The following is a 15,704-nucleotide window of genomic DNA, read 5'->3' as shown; positions in this document are numbered from 1 at the left end:
TTCTTCTTTGTTTGGGGAGGAAGCAGTCAATGGAGGTGGGGAGGTCTTGTGATTAAAGGCACTGGTTTAAAAAATATGTCTAAGGAAATCTGCATTGTTTTTCTTTTCTTTTCATCGTATATGATACGATAACACTGGATAGCATCATTGATTGTTGTTGCTACTTTTGAGAAGCTCTCAACATTGGGGTCCTCATTCTCAAAAATAGTCAACGCTTTTTCTTTTAAAAGAAAATCTCTCGGCCATCAATTTTTTTTTCAGACCTCTTTAAGGGAACACCTTCTTCTGCTTTTTGTATTTCTTCCAGTTCTGTTAAATCCTCATTCGTCAACTCCTCTGAATGGCTGTCAGACAGCTCTTCAAAGTCCTCTTCCCCTAAGTCAAGCTGTAACTTTTCACATATGTCAACAAGACTGTTAAGGATACCCTTTTCCTCCCTTCTTGGTTAAACCCTCTGAAGTCATAAGGTCTTCCATGCTCCATTCAAGTTTTTATTAACAGGCAGTCCCCAGTTATTGGCGGGGGTTCTATTCCCAATGGTATGACAATAACCGAAAATCGGCGGTAGTAACACTGATTGCTGGTTATTGCCGCCGATATCCAGTTATCGGCACCGATAACTGGGGATCAGTGAATATTGGTGCTGAAAATCCAGTTATTGTCGTAGCTAGACAAGCGCCGTAAAACCGGATCGCCGATAACGGAGGCCGCCGATAAATGGGAACTGCCTGTACTCACCTCACCTCATGCCATGCAACATCAATATTCTTTATACAATTGTAAGTGTTGTAACCCTTCCAGAAGTTACATTTACCACCTTTATTGCTTGTCTTTATGTATGGCGAGTGTTGTATTTCTTGAAATTTACTCTTAAACTTGATCCATCAGCTGAATGAGTGAAGTTGTGTTCGGGGGTAAATACACAATTTTAACATTGGGATGGAAATCATCTAATTGCAGTGTGTGACTAGGGGCATTTTCCAAAATTAAGAGAATCTTGAAAGAAATCCCATTCTCTCAGCAGTACAGCTCGACTTCAGGAACAAAGTGATAAAAAAACCAGTTTTTAAATACAGCCAGAGTAACCCAGGCTTTGCTATTGGACATCCAGATTACGGGTAGAGAACTTTCTGTGATATTTTTCAGTGCTCGTGGATTTGCTGCACAATACACAAGGAGAGGTTTTAGCTTCAAGTCTCCCTATGTCTTGCCACCCAGCAGTAAAGTTAGCCTATCCTTCACTGTCTTAAATCCTGGCATCATCATCTCTTCACAGCTGATGTATGTTTTTTCTGGCATTTTTTTCCAGAAAAGGCCTTTTTCATCAACATTAAAAATTTGCTGAGGGGTATAACCTTCTTTATCAGTTATTTCCTTGAGTATCTTGGGAAATTTTTCGGCTGCTTCTTTGTTGGCACTCGCTGACTCGCCATTAACAGACACGTGATGCAAGTTAGCACGTTCTTTGAAACGATGAAACCATCCATGACTTGCCGTAAATGTTTCATCTTTGCGCTTTTGCCAGCCTTAGCCTTCAAGTTATTGAAAAGGTTTTTAGCCTTTTCTTGAATGAGCTTGAGGCTAAGTACACATCTTTGTCTCTGGTGTTCCATCCAGATACCCAAAAGTTCTTCTGTTTCTTTTAGCACCTTCCCCTCCTTCTCTTACTTATAATTGTTGACTGCATTGGCACTGCACTTTTTACATGTTCCATAATTCTATCTTTGTTCTTAAAAATTGTGCTGATAGTCGAGCGATTTATATTATAATGGCTTGCTACCTCAACCGTTTTTTCACTACTTTCTAATTTCTTTATAATTGCCACTTTTGTTTCCATTGAGACAGCTTGCCACTTTTTGCCACTGCCACTATCATTACTTGCTTTACACTTACCATTAGCCATGATAGATAACGGATGTGTGCTAAATATTTCATGATAAAATCACACAAATAAATCGGAGCACAAAGAAAAACTAAATTAATAAATAGATAAAAATATTAAAATGCAAGAATAGCATTAGGGTAGTAATGCATTGCATCTTCGCTTGAATTTTTGTAGTTCCAATTGCATGACATCCTCAGGGAGACTGTTCCACAGTCCAACGGTGTGAGGAATGAAGGACCTCTGGAACTGAGAAACTCGACACTGAGGCACGGTCACTGCATATTGGTGCTGCTGCTCAGCAAATCTGGTTGCTCTCAGCAGGAAAAGGGGATTAGGGGTTAACCGTGAATGTGAAAGATTTCTATTAAAATACAACTTATGAAAAAGTGACAAACGAAACCATCCGTCAATGGTCCAAGTCATAACTGCTAAAATTAGGACACCGAAACCTACCACCATGAACGACCCTGTCTAGAAGAGATAAATCTCTGGCAGAGAAGACATCCACACGGGGGAACAGAATTCTAGTAAAGGAAGCACAAATGACCTAAAACAGGGTGCACTGATTTTATCAGTTATAAATGTATGAGGTCTTAAAAACGATACCTAACTTTTGTACTGCATTTGCTGAAACTTTTATTAGATGTTTCTCAAAAGTAAGATGTTGGTCAAAAGTTACACCTAAAATAGGTTAAGCTTCAGACTCATTCAGCAAAGTCCCATCCACCTGGAGGGGAGAATGGGGTAGAAAATCTATACAAGATCTGCTAATCAGTAGTGTTTCCATTTTACTGGAGCTCATCCTCATCCCCATCTGCTACATCATTCACTGACCTGGTTCATGTCCCGATTGAGGCTGAGGGCAACGTCATTTCTCATAAGTGGAGACTTTACTACACCGCAAGTGTAGCATCATTGGCATACTGAACATCTTGTTTTTCAGGCCAACAACCGTATCGCTTGTATACACCAAAAATAATACTGGACCAAGAACACTACCCTGTGGAACTCCGGACACAATAGGTCTTGGTTCACTAAAGATCCCATCAACAGCAGCCAGGTGCTGCCTACCTGTAAGGAAATTTTTAAGGAATCCCAAACATATCCAAGATTTTGAAGTTTATGAATAAGTGCCTTATGATTTACTAAATCGATAGCAGCACTGAAATCTATTTGAATTACTCTGCACTCAAAACCCTTTCCATGGTTCTCTTGCAAATGGCATGTCAAGTCTAAAAGAGCATTGCAGGTACCTAACTGCTTTCTATATGCATATTGACTATCAGCTAACAATCCTTTAGGTTCTGCATACTTGAATAGTGGCATAAAAATAATTTTTTCGGCAACTTTGGAGAGCACAGGGAGAACAGAAATTGGCCTGCAATCTGCAGATATGCCACTCTTTGGAACAGGCACTCTGTTACTAAGCTTGTGCTCATCTGCAAAGATACTACATTGGCAATAAAAATCTATAGAATCTACTAATCTTGGGAGACAACACAGTAGAAACTTTTTTTTTTTTTAAACAAAGGGAAGAAACTATTGAGATCTTCTTTACCCCAACTATGAAGATTATCCATAATTTTTTTTTAACTTACCTATAGCAAAATGCAAATTTTGTAAGAACATGTTCAGGATGACAAGTGTCAGGGAGAGGGACATCCTCAGCCAATTGCTTAGCTTCAAAAGCTTGATGAATCAGTTCAGCCTTTCCCTTAGGGCCAGTAACCAATCTACCATCTTCTGTTAGTAGTGGTGGAATGGAAGGCGAGCCTGACCTAAAGATAGATGATTCCAATTTGGTCCACCACGGATGAAGCTGAGTAATCCCTTCAAGTTTCTTCTTCAGGGAATTATTGTAATTTCTCTCGGCTGTATGGTAAGTTCTATTGGCAGCATGGTGAGACTCAACAAAAATAGTGAAATTTTCATTTGAATGATTTCATCTCCAAGTGTTGAATTTGGTCTGTTTGTCATGGTAAGCTCTTCTATATGTACCATCAAACCATGGATGGTCATTAGTCCCGAATTTGATGACCTTTCTAGGGACATACCTTATTAACATAGCCATCAGCATTTCATTTAACTTCTGCCTGACAGGCTTCAATAATGCAATCCCAGTTGGCTCAAGATTTCATCAGACCTTTTTTTCCCGAAGGTGGCATTAGGAATATACTGATTGACAGATACTGTATGTCCACCTCAGTGGTGCAGTGATCAGAAGTGCCTATACAATATGACCTTGGACTTGACAATAGCTGGAGCATCTGTGAATATGAGGTTTTATGTATTACCAGAAATATGCATGGGTTCCTCAGTTAGCTGGACAAAATTGGAGGATACACAGAACTCAAGAGCAAAGCAGCCATGTTGGTCTGTGGAATTTGAATTTAGCCATTGGCTGTGCTTTGTATTACAGTCTCCACAAATAACGAATGAAGCTTTTGAATCCTGAGACTGAGCCATACTAATCCTTTCTAAGAGACAGTCAAATATAGAATCATCGATATTTGGATTGTGGTAAACAGCAAGTATGTACAAATTGTGGAAATTACTGAAAATTTAAAAACAAAGAACTTTATGTCAACTACACTCGAAATTTTTCTGACGATAAACAGGTCATCCGGACATACTGTGGTGTATACAGCCATACCTTGTGCATGTGGGATTCTGTGACAATAAATAAAATCAGGGCCATGAAATCCTTGGATTAAAAACTCAACCTTTGCCTGGTTACTACTTACATGACTCTCGGATAAAAACATCAAATCATAGTTGTGGGCTCAATTCTTGAGGTCAAGAAAATTTGTCCATAAGCTCAAATATTTGAGTAAAGTACTCTACTGCTCTTGAGTTCTGCTTCAGTTAGTGATCAGGACTCACTTTCTAAGTGAAAGAATTTCAAATGTAATCACAACTGATGTTTTGAACTGTCAGTTCAAGTAGGCTGTAAGGATCCTCTGAAGGCCATGTATAGAGTTTCTAAAGTGTGGCAAAACTTCAAGAAGAACATTGGCTAGTACTGGTTCACAGGGAAGGATGCTTATTACTTTTTTTTATTTTTCCACCTCTGTTAACATTCTTAATAACCTCTCCCTACTACTGGTGGGGGGGGGGGCAGTTAGTGCCATCTGTGCACTTCATGCTACCCTGTAGGCATTACTTAAGATTCTTCGCAGTGTCTCTGTGGCCCCTAGCTGCAACCCCTTTCATTTCTTTTACTATACCTCCATTCAAATTCTCTTTTTTTTCCATCGTACTTTCCACCCTCTCCCAATAATCAGTTCATAGTGCAACTGTGAGATTTCTCTCCTGTTACACCTCTCAAACCTTTTTACTGTCAATTTTTGTTGCAGTGTTAAATAACCTCATAGGTCCCAGTGCTTGGCCTTTGGCCTAAATTCTACATTCTATTCTGTTCTCTCTCCACTGTCTTTACACAGAAAATTTCTGAGGTGGGGGGGGGAATCAGACAGTTGTATGCAATAAGGCCATAGAACCAATTTTAATCTAGTTACTGAGGTTCTACCATCGATTTTTCTTGTTCCCAAGATTGGGGGGGGGTGAAGGCCAACACCACAAGTATTCACCTGTGTGTTGGCATCTTTAGCAGGATGGAATTATCTGCTTGGTATCAGAGTTCTCCAATATTTGGCAGCTAGTTAGTTCCAACCAATTTGCTTCAGGCGATCTTGAGGGTGAAAAATTATTTTTTATGTCTAGCCTCAGGGCTGGGCATTTTGATCAATGTTAAAAAACTATGCTTTTTCTGATACACCACAAGTATAGGAGGCCCTTCACTTTTAGAATGTATCAATAATGGTTGTCAGTTTATAGATCTTGGTGGATGCTTGTCCAGAGGAATATCCAGCACCCATACCACTATAGATATCCTGATTAAGTTCTTCGGTATCTCAGATATGAGAGGCAGTTTTCTGTCCCTGCAATCAAAAAGGATGTTGCTTTACCGTGTCTCCAGTTCTGCGTCATGCTAAGTGCAGTATCATTCACCATTTAGATTTTAAAGAAATTTTCAATCTTGTGCTGAAAATTTCAAATCTTTCTTTTGTGGTTTATGATGGAATTTGGATGTTGTCCTTAAGGGTTTAATGTTACCTCAGTGTCAGCCTTTGGATAAGGCATCTCTTTAAGAATTTTGAAGACACTTTTTCTTTTAGGTCTTGCTACAGCAGTGTATTAGTGAGCTTCAAGCCCTTTTGTTTTATTTGGGCTTTGTTCTGGTGGAAACCTTTCCCTATTTTATCGTTGCTTAGAGAAAAGATGTTGAAGTGAAAGTCCTTCCCAGATTTGTGGCAGCTCCTAATTTAACTGCTTTGTTAGGCAAAGAAGTGGCTTTTTTTATGTCCAGTTAGAACTCGCAAGGGTTTACTTGGACAGATGTAAACCTTTAAGAGGAGAAGTTAAGAATTTATACTATGGTATTAGGTAGCCAAACTCTCCTTTGTCCAAGAATGCTTAATTAAATCAATGCTCAGAGAGTCGATTCCTGAGGTTTTACCATTTTTTAAGGTAAAGCTTCGTGGCATCCATGCTATGAGCACGTCTTTTTATTTCCTTTAAAACCTTTCGCTAGAGAAGTTCTCAGTGCTGGTCAATGGAGATATAACTGTTTTTGCCTCACACTGTTTACAAAACATTCAAATTTCATATGAAACTTATAAAGCCCTTAGTCCTATTGATGCAGCATGGATGCTTTTTCCTGAACTGAGTATGAGAGTGAGTTTATTTTCTCTTGTCCTTATTTGTTAGGAAATCTTGGTATTGAATTTTAGGAGCATCAAGGTACACATTGTTATATACATGAGTGCACCTTCATATCTGAAGGTAGTGATTGTCTTTAGTTTCGGACTGTCAGTTGTGGGGTTTTGATTCAGCATACAAGTCCCAAATAGTCTATGAGATAAGGTCCTTGTCCATGTAACGATCCTCTGACAAGTCTTGCTGTTGTGTTTCCAGTGTCTGGCAGCAATACTTACCAGGAAGGATCACACAATAAGCAGGAATGTTTAGAAATTTTTCCCCCTCATTAAAAAGCTTTTAGTTTGCTTGGCTAAACAGTTGTATTTGTAGCTGTACTAACCTACCATCCTCATTCAATATGGTTAAGTATACCTTAGTTTAACCAGACCACTGATCTGATTAACAGCTCTCCTAGGGCTGGCCCAAAGGATTAGATTTATTCTACGTGACTAAGAACCAATTGGCCACCTAGCAACGGGACCTACAGCTTATTATGGAATCTGAACCACTTTATAATGAGAAATGAATTTTTATCACCAGAAATAAATTTCTCTAATTCTTCATTGGCCGGTTAGAGAATCGAATGCGGGCCCAGCAGAGTGCCAGCCGAGAACGATACCAGCTTGTCCAATGAGGAACTATTCATTAATATGGTAGTCAGTTAACTTTAGCAGAAGGTAAGATTCATTTCAAATAATGAAAATTGAAGTGGAAACCCACCCAGCCCCCCACGTCTTAGTGGATGATCATGAAGAATTCTGACAAGAATGTAAATATTCCAGTGCCACCTAGTGGGAAACAGGTGATTACAGAGACAGTCCTTGTGGGTCAGCCAAGCTTTTTTTTTTTTTTTTTTTTATCTCTCCTTACAGCTAACTTTAACAATATGTAAATATCCAAATAGTTGATTTTATCATATAATGCAGTTGGACCACGTAAACATTATGAGATCATGCCTAATTTTTTGTAGTGTGCACATCATTTCTTGTTTGATGGTAAACATAGTTTGAACACTCACAAAATTTTAATGCTTTACTTTTAATTTTTGGCATCAAAGTTCTTATATGTAAAAGACTTGATCTTATTTGATAGCAAACATATTCCTGGATTTATTTTGTAAAAGTGCTTGTCATTATAACTTAGCATTTTTATTTTTTTTTTTGAAATGAGGAATGATTCATATTTCTGAATGTTCATTGGAATATTTGATATGTTACTTCAATTTGCCAGTATGTTTGATATGTTGTTTATGATGGACTTTATTGATGTTGAAAACTTTTACTCTAGTGTTCTTGTTTGATCAGGCTACAGCTGATGCAGCTTAGTGTCTTTATCAGTTTATTGTAGTGTTTGAGCCAGGATCTAACTTATAGAAACAGATGCAATAGCCTCATTTAGATTACAAGATAATTAATTTGTACATGAGTTTTTCTAGTAGCGGTTGTCTGATATTTGAGTAGCACTTTTCTAATTGGATACACAGCTTTAATTTCTAACTGTACTCCTTACGTGCATTTTATGAAGTTTTCAGTAAGTGAAATGCTGTAAATATCATAATCATCATTGTAAGTACAGAAAGAAATTTATTATTATATAGAACATTGCCACAGATATTTATTTACTTTCTTAAAATTTGTTTCAGAACCTAGTGAAAAACTGTCCTTTTGTATGGAGTTTGTTATGACCTGTGATGCTCCTTGGGTTAGGGCACCACCTTGTTTACAAATGTCATATATGTTTAGATCATTTCAGGTAAGACTGACTTTGTTCTTTACAGTTTTGAAAAAATTATGCTTATTTGTTATTTTGAGGACAGTCTTTTGTAATGCGTTTATGGATAGAATATATATATATATATATATATATATATATATATTTTATTGGACTTAATGCTGTAAATAGTAAGGAATTGATAAAATTAAAATCCTTAATGATTTACTTGGTATATAGTAAGAAGACTCTTGAAAGCTCCTAGCTGTTTAATCATTGATCTAATCTTTTTTAATAAACAAAACCATTCTAGATTTTGATATCACATTTAAAGTATCCATGCCATTGCAAAGTATTTTTGCATTGATTTTGGTGATATAAATATGAGCTGAATCTGTAATGAAATTTTGAAACCAGCTTCTGCTTCTAGGTTAGTATAGATCCAAGAGGGTTAAATCGAGGTGGTGTTTACTTCACCACAGTTAAGGCCTATAATGCCAGTAATGTAGAAAAAGGAGTCATGTTTGAGGTACCGATTACTATTGTTGTCCCAACTGTAGATCTCCTTCATGGATACTTCTATTCAAGGTAAGGAGATTGCAGCAACTGTATTTGGTTTGTCTCATCACAACCTCCTCAGTCATATATGGGCTTTACACTAATTTCCCAAATGTTCCCAGGTTCACCAGTCATTTGTTCTGACAGTAGTAGCTTCTCATTAATCATGTGCCTGCCATCCGAATCCTCAGTCACTTCCACCTATTTTGTGAACCAGTAATGATAAAAGGTTTGTTCTGTGGTCCTAGATGTATTTACTTTGCAACAGGATTACGATTCTAGTGCTTGGCAATTATTTTCAATTCTTTTTCAGATATTTAATAATTTCGCCCCCTTGATCACTTTGGTACTCTCAGGAAGTGATAAGAATGAGTTCTTTCAGCAGGAACATTTTTGTTCCTGGTAATATCTTGGATTGTTGTCTTTGCAGGTACAACTATTTATAATTAACTTTTTATTCATGCTGACAATTTAAGCCTCTTGCATTGTTCTTTCGCTCCAGTTATTACTTTCAATATAATCATTTTATGGTACTGTTTTTTGTGAAGGTTTGAAAAGTTCAGTGTTACCCCTAGCCATATACCAAGATAAATACTTTTCATCCCCAAACGAGTTCTTGTTTGTGCTAATTAGTTTCATTTCATTTCATGTTTACTGCACTGCAGTCATAGGGAGCTTACTGTCGTTTGCTTCACATTGTTTTGGTAAATTTTTGGTATTTATTTTAATTTGCTGGTGGTTTTGTGTCGATTGTATTATGTTTTAACTTTTTGGGCTATACCTTCCTAGCATTAGTGACTACTTCACTATGTTTAAGTAGGCAGTATCATTTACACACTTGTACTAATTTAACTCATTCTTTGTTGTGACAGGAAATGTATTAATCCTGTTACTGAGCACTTTTCATGTATTTCTTTATTTGATGTGTCTTTTTGCCATGTTTCCCTGGTAACACCTGTCGTGTATTCATGTCTTCTCTTGACAGACTCCCTCATCTCCTTTGCAGCAGCTGTCATGGCCAGGTCTGTTTACTTGTCTTTAGCTGTGAGACTTGCCACAGGTGATTGCCCAACTAGTGTTTTTTCTGCTTAAAAAAAAAAAGAGATGTGCTTTTGTTGGCGTGTCTGCTTCATCTGCTTCAGTGTCTTTGGTCTCCGGGTTGGCAACTGATGTCTTTATCAGTGGCAGGGTTGAAGTAATGCTAGTCGTTCAGTTCCCAGTTCTTGCACTGCTGAACTTCAGCTGCTCTTCTTGCTTCCTCAATGCCTGCTGACCAGCTGCCCAACGTGACAAATGCACATCTGCCTCATCCATTCACTTCCCCACTTGTTCAACTCCTGTTCTTCCTGTTAGCAGTCCAGCATATGTGACCATGACAGAGTCCTATGAAAGAGAGACATTTCATTCATGCAGATACAGCTGTGCCTAATCCTGCAGTAACTGCTCCTTCCCCCACATTGACAGACTCCAGCAGCATCTGCTACATTGGTGGATGCTTTACCTATTATGACGGCTTCTCCAGACTTTATCCCCAGACTTTAAGGAATCAGCATGAACAGTTGGACCATGTCTAAGTCTCCCTTGCCAGAGGTCACATTGCTAGTAAGAAGTGTGCCACTGCAGTGCCAGCAGACACTGATGCTGTGACTGCCATACCTTTGTGGCAACTTTTTCAGGCTTGATCACAATTGTACCTATGACTGCTCACTTTCACTGTTGTGAGAGTGACGGAGATCTTTGGGATAGTGATCATGGTTGAGATAGTGACAGTGATTGAACTCATCGCCCCAGGACAATACCTGGAAGAATGTCAGCCACAAGAAACTGACCAGGGTCACTATCAATTGTGATCCCTTTAGTTCTTCTGTAAGAGAAGACCATAACAAGAGTACCTTACCATTTCCAACCCGTGAACTGTATTGTAAGAAGCCTTGCAGTAGCAGTTGGCCTCAAGATTGTTGGATTGTTTGTCATTGCTACAGGCCACTAACCGAGGAGAAGCAGATGACCAGCTCTCTACTTCAGTGATGGTCATAAGCCTTGGGTAAGATATATTGTCATGTACTATCTGCCAGCAGTTGTTCTTTGCTAGTGGCTTTTCAGATTCTTCAAGGAGGAAGAGGAAGAGACCGTTGTAGTCATGGGAGATTAGCTTGGCTCCTGGAATTTAGGAGAGAAAGTCAGGTGTTCTTCAGCCCTATGCATTGAGGACTCTAACAACCAAAGATATCAACTACATTAAAGATGCCCGTCAGTCTGAAGGCCCTTTTAATGGCTTTAAGAGACTGCTATAAAAAGAAGTCGATGTTTGGAGGTTGGGTTGTCAAACAATGAAGACCCTAAGAGAGGTGCCTAGGGTACAATAATAATGTTTGACAACTTCTGAATAACAATAATATTAATATTTCGTTAAAGAGAATAGCAGCATCAGTAGAATTGATTTTATATACTGTATGGTCTTCTCAATTCTTCTTATTATTTTCTTCTCGTCAGTGCTGATATTTGCTAATGACTGGCCGATGTTCATAGTCTGGATAAGGAATTGGTTTCTTGAAATATTAATTTTATTGCATAAAGGAAGTGGAAGTTAAAAGTGGCGTTTGATCACTGTAGAGTTTCTGGAAATCAGGATTTGTTGTATTCTTGTGTAGAATCTCCGTCCTTGTTCTAAGGGCGTAGTGGAATTCCAACGTTTCTGCTACACCCTTAGAACAATGACGAAGATTCTACACAAGAATACGACAAATCCTGATTTCCAGATACTCTACAGCAATCAAATGCCACTTTTAACTTCCATTTCTTTTATGCAATAAAATTAATATTTCAAGAAACCAATTCCTTATCCAAACTATGAACATTGGAAAGTTATTAGCAAATATCAGCCCTGACGAGAAGAAAATAAGAAGAATTTAGAAGACCATATATACAATCAATTCCATTGATGTTGCCATTCTCTTTAACAAAACATGCTTGAAAGAGGGTCTATTACCCTCAAATAATAATAATATAATAATAATAATAATGGAATGAACTCTGAAAACTTATATTTGTTATTAATTCATGTTCTTACAAAGGATATGAGTGCATAATTAATAAATTGTTTTTTATTACTCAACATAGAAATAACAGAACGATTAATTCTGGCAGGTCAGACACATAGTTCGTGGCCTTGAGTTTCGTGGCTGGGCCTTTCAAGGTCTGTGAAACTCTTAAATATCACAAAGTTGATTTAGAATAAAAAAAAGGAACTCTTTTCCTGCAAGGGTTTGGTTGTCTCTCAGTCCTTATCAGACTACAAGATGCATGTCCCTTCTGCGTTTGTCTTTGGTTTCCTGATTTTGTAGCTGCAAGGTAGTTGACTGTATATTCAAGATATCACTGCCCTGTGGACTTCTCCAGCCCTGATGTCCACTTGTGCTCATTACTCTCCAGCCCTGATGTCCACTTGTGCTCATTACCTTTTCCTTAACCTTGCAGAATTAAGTTTTGCATAACTACCTCAGGAGGACTAGGCTCTTGACAGTTTAGAGATTGGGAACTTGTTTGCTGAAGCATCAGAAGAGGGGTCAAGCCTCCCGGAGCTTAATATCCAACTGAGTGTTGCAGGTCATCTGTTAAGCAGTTGCAGGTATTTCAGTGAATGGGTCTGCCAATGGCCATACCATGTTGAAAGTGATTGGGGGGTGTCCACTCGATGCTTTGAAGAATACTAGTAGGTTACAACCTGCATGAATGCTGGTATGCAGAACCCTGAGTCAGCTTTAGCCATTTTCAGCATTGATATTATATATTTATCTCTCAAGAGATGCAGTCTTTTGAGATTTGGGCAGCTACACCTTGGCTAAATGAGTAAGTGATCTTTACATCTGTATTGTCAGATGAGTCATCAGCTGTAATTTATTCCTAGGGTGTTAGACCACTCATAGTACCCCATGAGAATACTATATCTATTGGGCCTTTGAAAAGGCTAGGACTCTCCAGTGATTCATTCACAACCTGAATTGTTTTACCAGACCTAAACTACATGATAAAAAAGCTGGCTAGTTTTTACCAACCATTGGCATAGGTGGACAGTTATTCATCAATTCTTTCTTTTTTCTTGAAGATTTCAGAATAATTTTGGGGGGGATATCAGTATGATTGATTCAGGTATGTAATGCCCTCCTCTTACCCCTATAAATCTTGATGCCCAATCCCACAGTTTAAAGAAAAAGTGGGGAAGGTGATTTAAGGCGATCACTGATGCCATAAGGAACCCATTATAAAGTAAATGACTGTTTCTACTTTATGATTGAAGGGATTTGCTTCAAATTTTTACCACTTATTCTACAACTGATAATGAAAATTCTCTTGAGAAATTTAGAAATTCAACCTCTTAAGTTCATTTGTTTTGCAGTTGAAAAAAATCATGATGTCACTTTTCAAAATTAATATGCAAAATTAAAAGCTGCAAAGAAAAGTGGTTTTTCTGATGTTAAAATAAAGGTATATAGTTACACTACACTTGGTAAAAGTTTCATCGAATTTGGTTCAGTCTTCTTGGAGAAATAAGCATTTAGTTTTGAAAAAGTAAGTTTTGAGAAAACAGAAAAACAAAAATATTTTGGACTTTCAAATATCCTGAGAGAATCTGGCCATCTTGAGCACACATCCCATAGAGAGAATGGGATATTTTAGTGGGTGACAGTTATTTTTTAATAGATTTTTTTCACACTGGTTTTACATGCTTTTATTACAATTTGTCGCACGCAGTGCCATACAAATGATGAAAAAAATTTTCTATGAACCAATCTAAACATTTTTTTAGCAATAATGTTTCTAGATATGTTTATTTACACATAAAACAGTCCAAAACAGTATTAAACTTACTTGATCCTATCCTGAACTATTCATACAGATGCTTTTTACAAGTCTTTTTTTACAATTTGTTGTTCACAGTGTCATACAAGCGATGAACAAAATTGTCAATAAACCAATCTGAAAAAATTTTTTTATTATTATTGCTTCAGGATATGTTTATTTAGACAAAATAGTTGAGAACTGTTAATAACTAAAATTTGATAATTTCTTGAAATTTTAAAGGTACCTGAGGATCCGATGGTTCATGCTTAGTAAAACCCCATTCTTTTATAGGATAGACTAAAGACTGGAGAACTTGGGAACATTTGACCCATAAGTAGGGCAAATACATGATTGATGGCTTTGTATGAAATATCTGTTATAAAACAGTATTTAAGGGTTTGAATGCATTTAGTCATATTCTCATGGTAATTAAAGTACCCCTCAGTTCTTGATGTATTATTAGGCATGCCAAATTTTATTATTTTTTATGTATTTAAAGTGCAGCAGAAGTCTTTCGTGCTGGATGTGTGAGACGTCACTTTCTACAAGTGCCGATTGAGTCAACATGGGCAAGCGTAACTCTGAAAGCCTCGCATTCAGAAAAGTGCCAAAGATTCACCCTTCATGCTGTTCAGCTCAAACCCAGTTGTAGTGTAAAAACATTGGAATACTATAAGGTAATGTAATTCATAAGGTTATTTTGTGGTTAAGACAGATCATTAGGGTGGAAATGTGTAAATTTCTTCTTGCATCAGTTGATAAAACAGTATTATCTCAGGAAGAAAACTTATTGGTGTTTTGGTTCCATATCAGCATTCTATCATTTTGAGTACAGTATATGTACAAGGCAGCAGTCACTGTTACTCTGAGCTTAGGTCCTTAAACCAGCTACAGCAATACCTCTCATCGTGTCATTTCATTTTCCAGGCTTTTTCAACTTTATGGCAGTTTTTGTTAGAAATATGCTGAAATAGAAGTCAGCATACAACATCAGTTTATTCAACTGTATGTCAGTCATCAGCAATGTTAAAAAGCTGTGATAATAAAAGAATCGCCTAAAAATGATACAGCATTCAAAATTGCATAAATGCAAATAATATATTGTTTGAGGATAAGGTGGCCATGCACCTACAAAAGAAATGCAGGTGATGGTGTAAAAGTAATTGATGTCCAACTACTCCTATAATTCCTGACTGACTCTGGTTCAAGTTTAATATTGTCCATATTGAATTTTAAAGTCTTAGTAGAGTGTGTAAAAAAGACTTGTTAAATATTAGAATATAAAGTGTTGTTAAATATTAGAATATAAAGTGTTACAATAATACAATACTTAAGGAAATTAGATATAAAACTTCTGCAAGATATTAACATTCTCTGACAGTATTACTCAGCATATCACTTCCAAATTCATTAGTGCTAGCCCTTACTTTTGTAAATGCATATTTTAAGCATAGTTTTTATTTTCATTTTTATGATTTAAATGAGGAATTTTGTGAGTGGTTTGATATAGTAACGAATTTAACAGTACTGTACGTTGTCCTGATGAATACTAGTACATGTACAGGCAGTCCCCAGTTATCGGCGGGCTCGGTTATCGACGATCCAGTTTTACGGGGCTTGTCTAGTGATGAAAATCAGCAATTTTCGGCACTGAAAATCGCTGATTTCCGCTTAGGGCCGCCGATAATGGGGTACAGGCAATCCCCGGTTTATGATGGGGGTTCTGTTCTTACGCTGCGTCGTAAACCGAAAGATCGTCGAAAATCGTCAAAAATCCAAAGAAAACCTTACTTTTAATGCTTTTGGTGCATTGAAAACTATGTAATCTTCATTTTTATTGAGTTTTTCATCAAAAAACCTCCAAATTTTTATTATTCTGCCGTTTTGGAGCCATATTTCTTCCGTCTGATTGGCGTCGTAAGCATCATAACCCTGGAACGTGTCGTAA

At 37.3% G+C, this 15,704-nt stretch overlaps 1 protein-coding gene across 5 annotated transcripts in view; it reads left to right on the top strand.

Annotated features, from left to right (window-relative positions):
• Positions 1-15,704, top strand: part of TppII (Tripeptidyl-peptidase II) — a 362,245-nt gene that overhangs the window by 169,716 nt on the left and 176,825 nt on the right. For all 5 annotated transcript variants that reach the window (XM_067100130.1, XM_067100128.1, XM_067100131.1 and 2 more), the window contains exons 13-15: positions 8,289-8,398; positions 8,787-8,944; positions 14,256-14,433. In XM_067100130.1, the coding sequence (XP_066956231.1) occupies positions 8,289-8,398; positions 8,787-8,944; positions 14,256-14,433 (446 nt within the window). The remainder of the gene's footprint in view (positions 1-8,288; positions 8,399-8,786; positions 8,945-14,255; positions 14,434-15,704) is intronic.

This window comes from Macrobrachium rosenbergii, chromosome 56 (genome assembly GCF_040412425.1).
Source record: "Macrobrachium rosenbergii isolate ZJJX-2024 chromosome 56, ASM4041242v1, whole genome shotgun sequence".
In the NCBI taxonomy this organism is placed as follows: domain Eukaryota; kingdom Metazoa; phylum Arthropoda; class Malacostraca; order Decapoda; family Palaemonidae; genus Macrobrachium; species Macrobrachium rosenbergii.
This window is presented reverse-complemented; position numbering and strand designations above follow the sequence as displayed.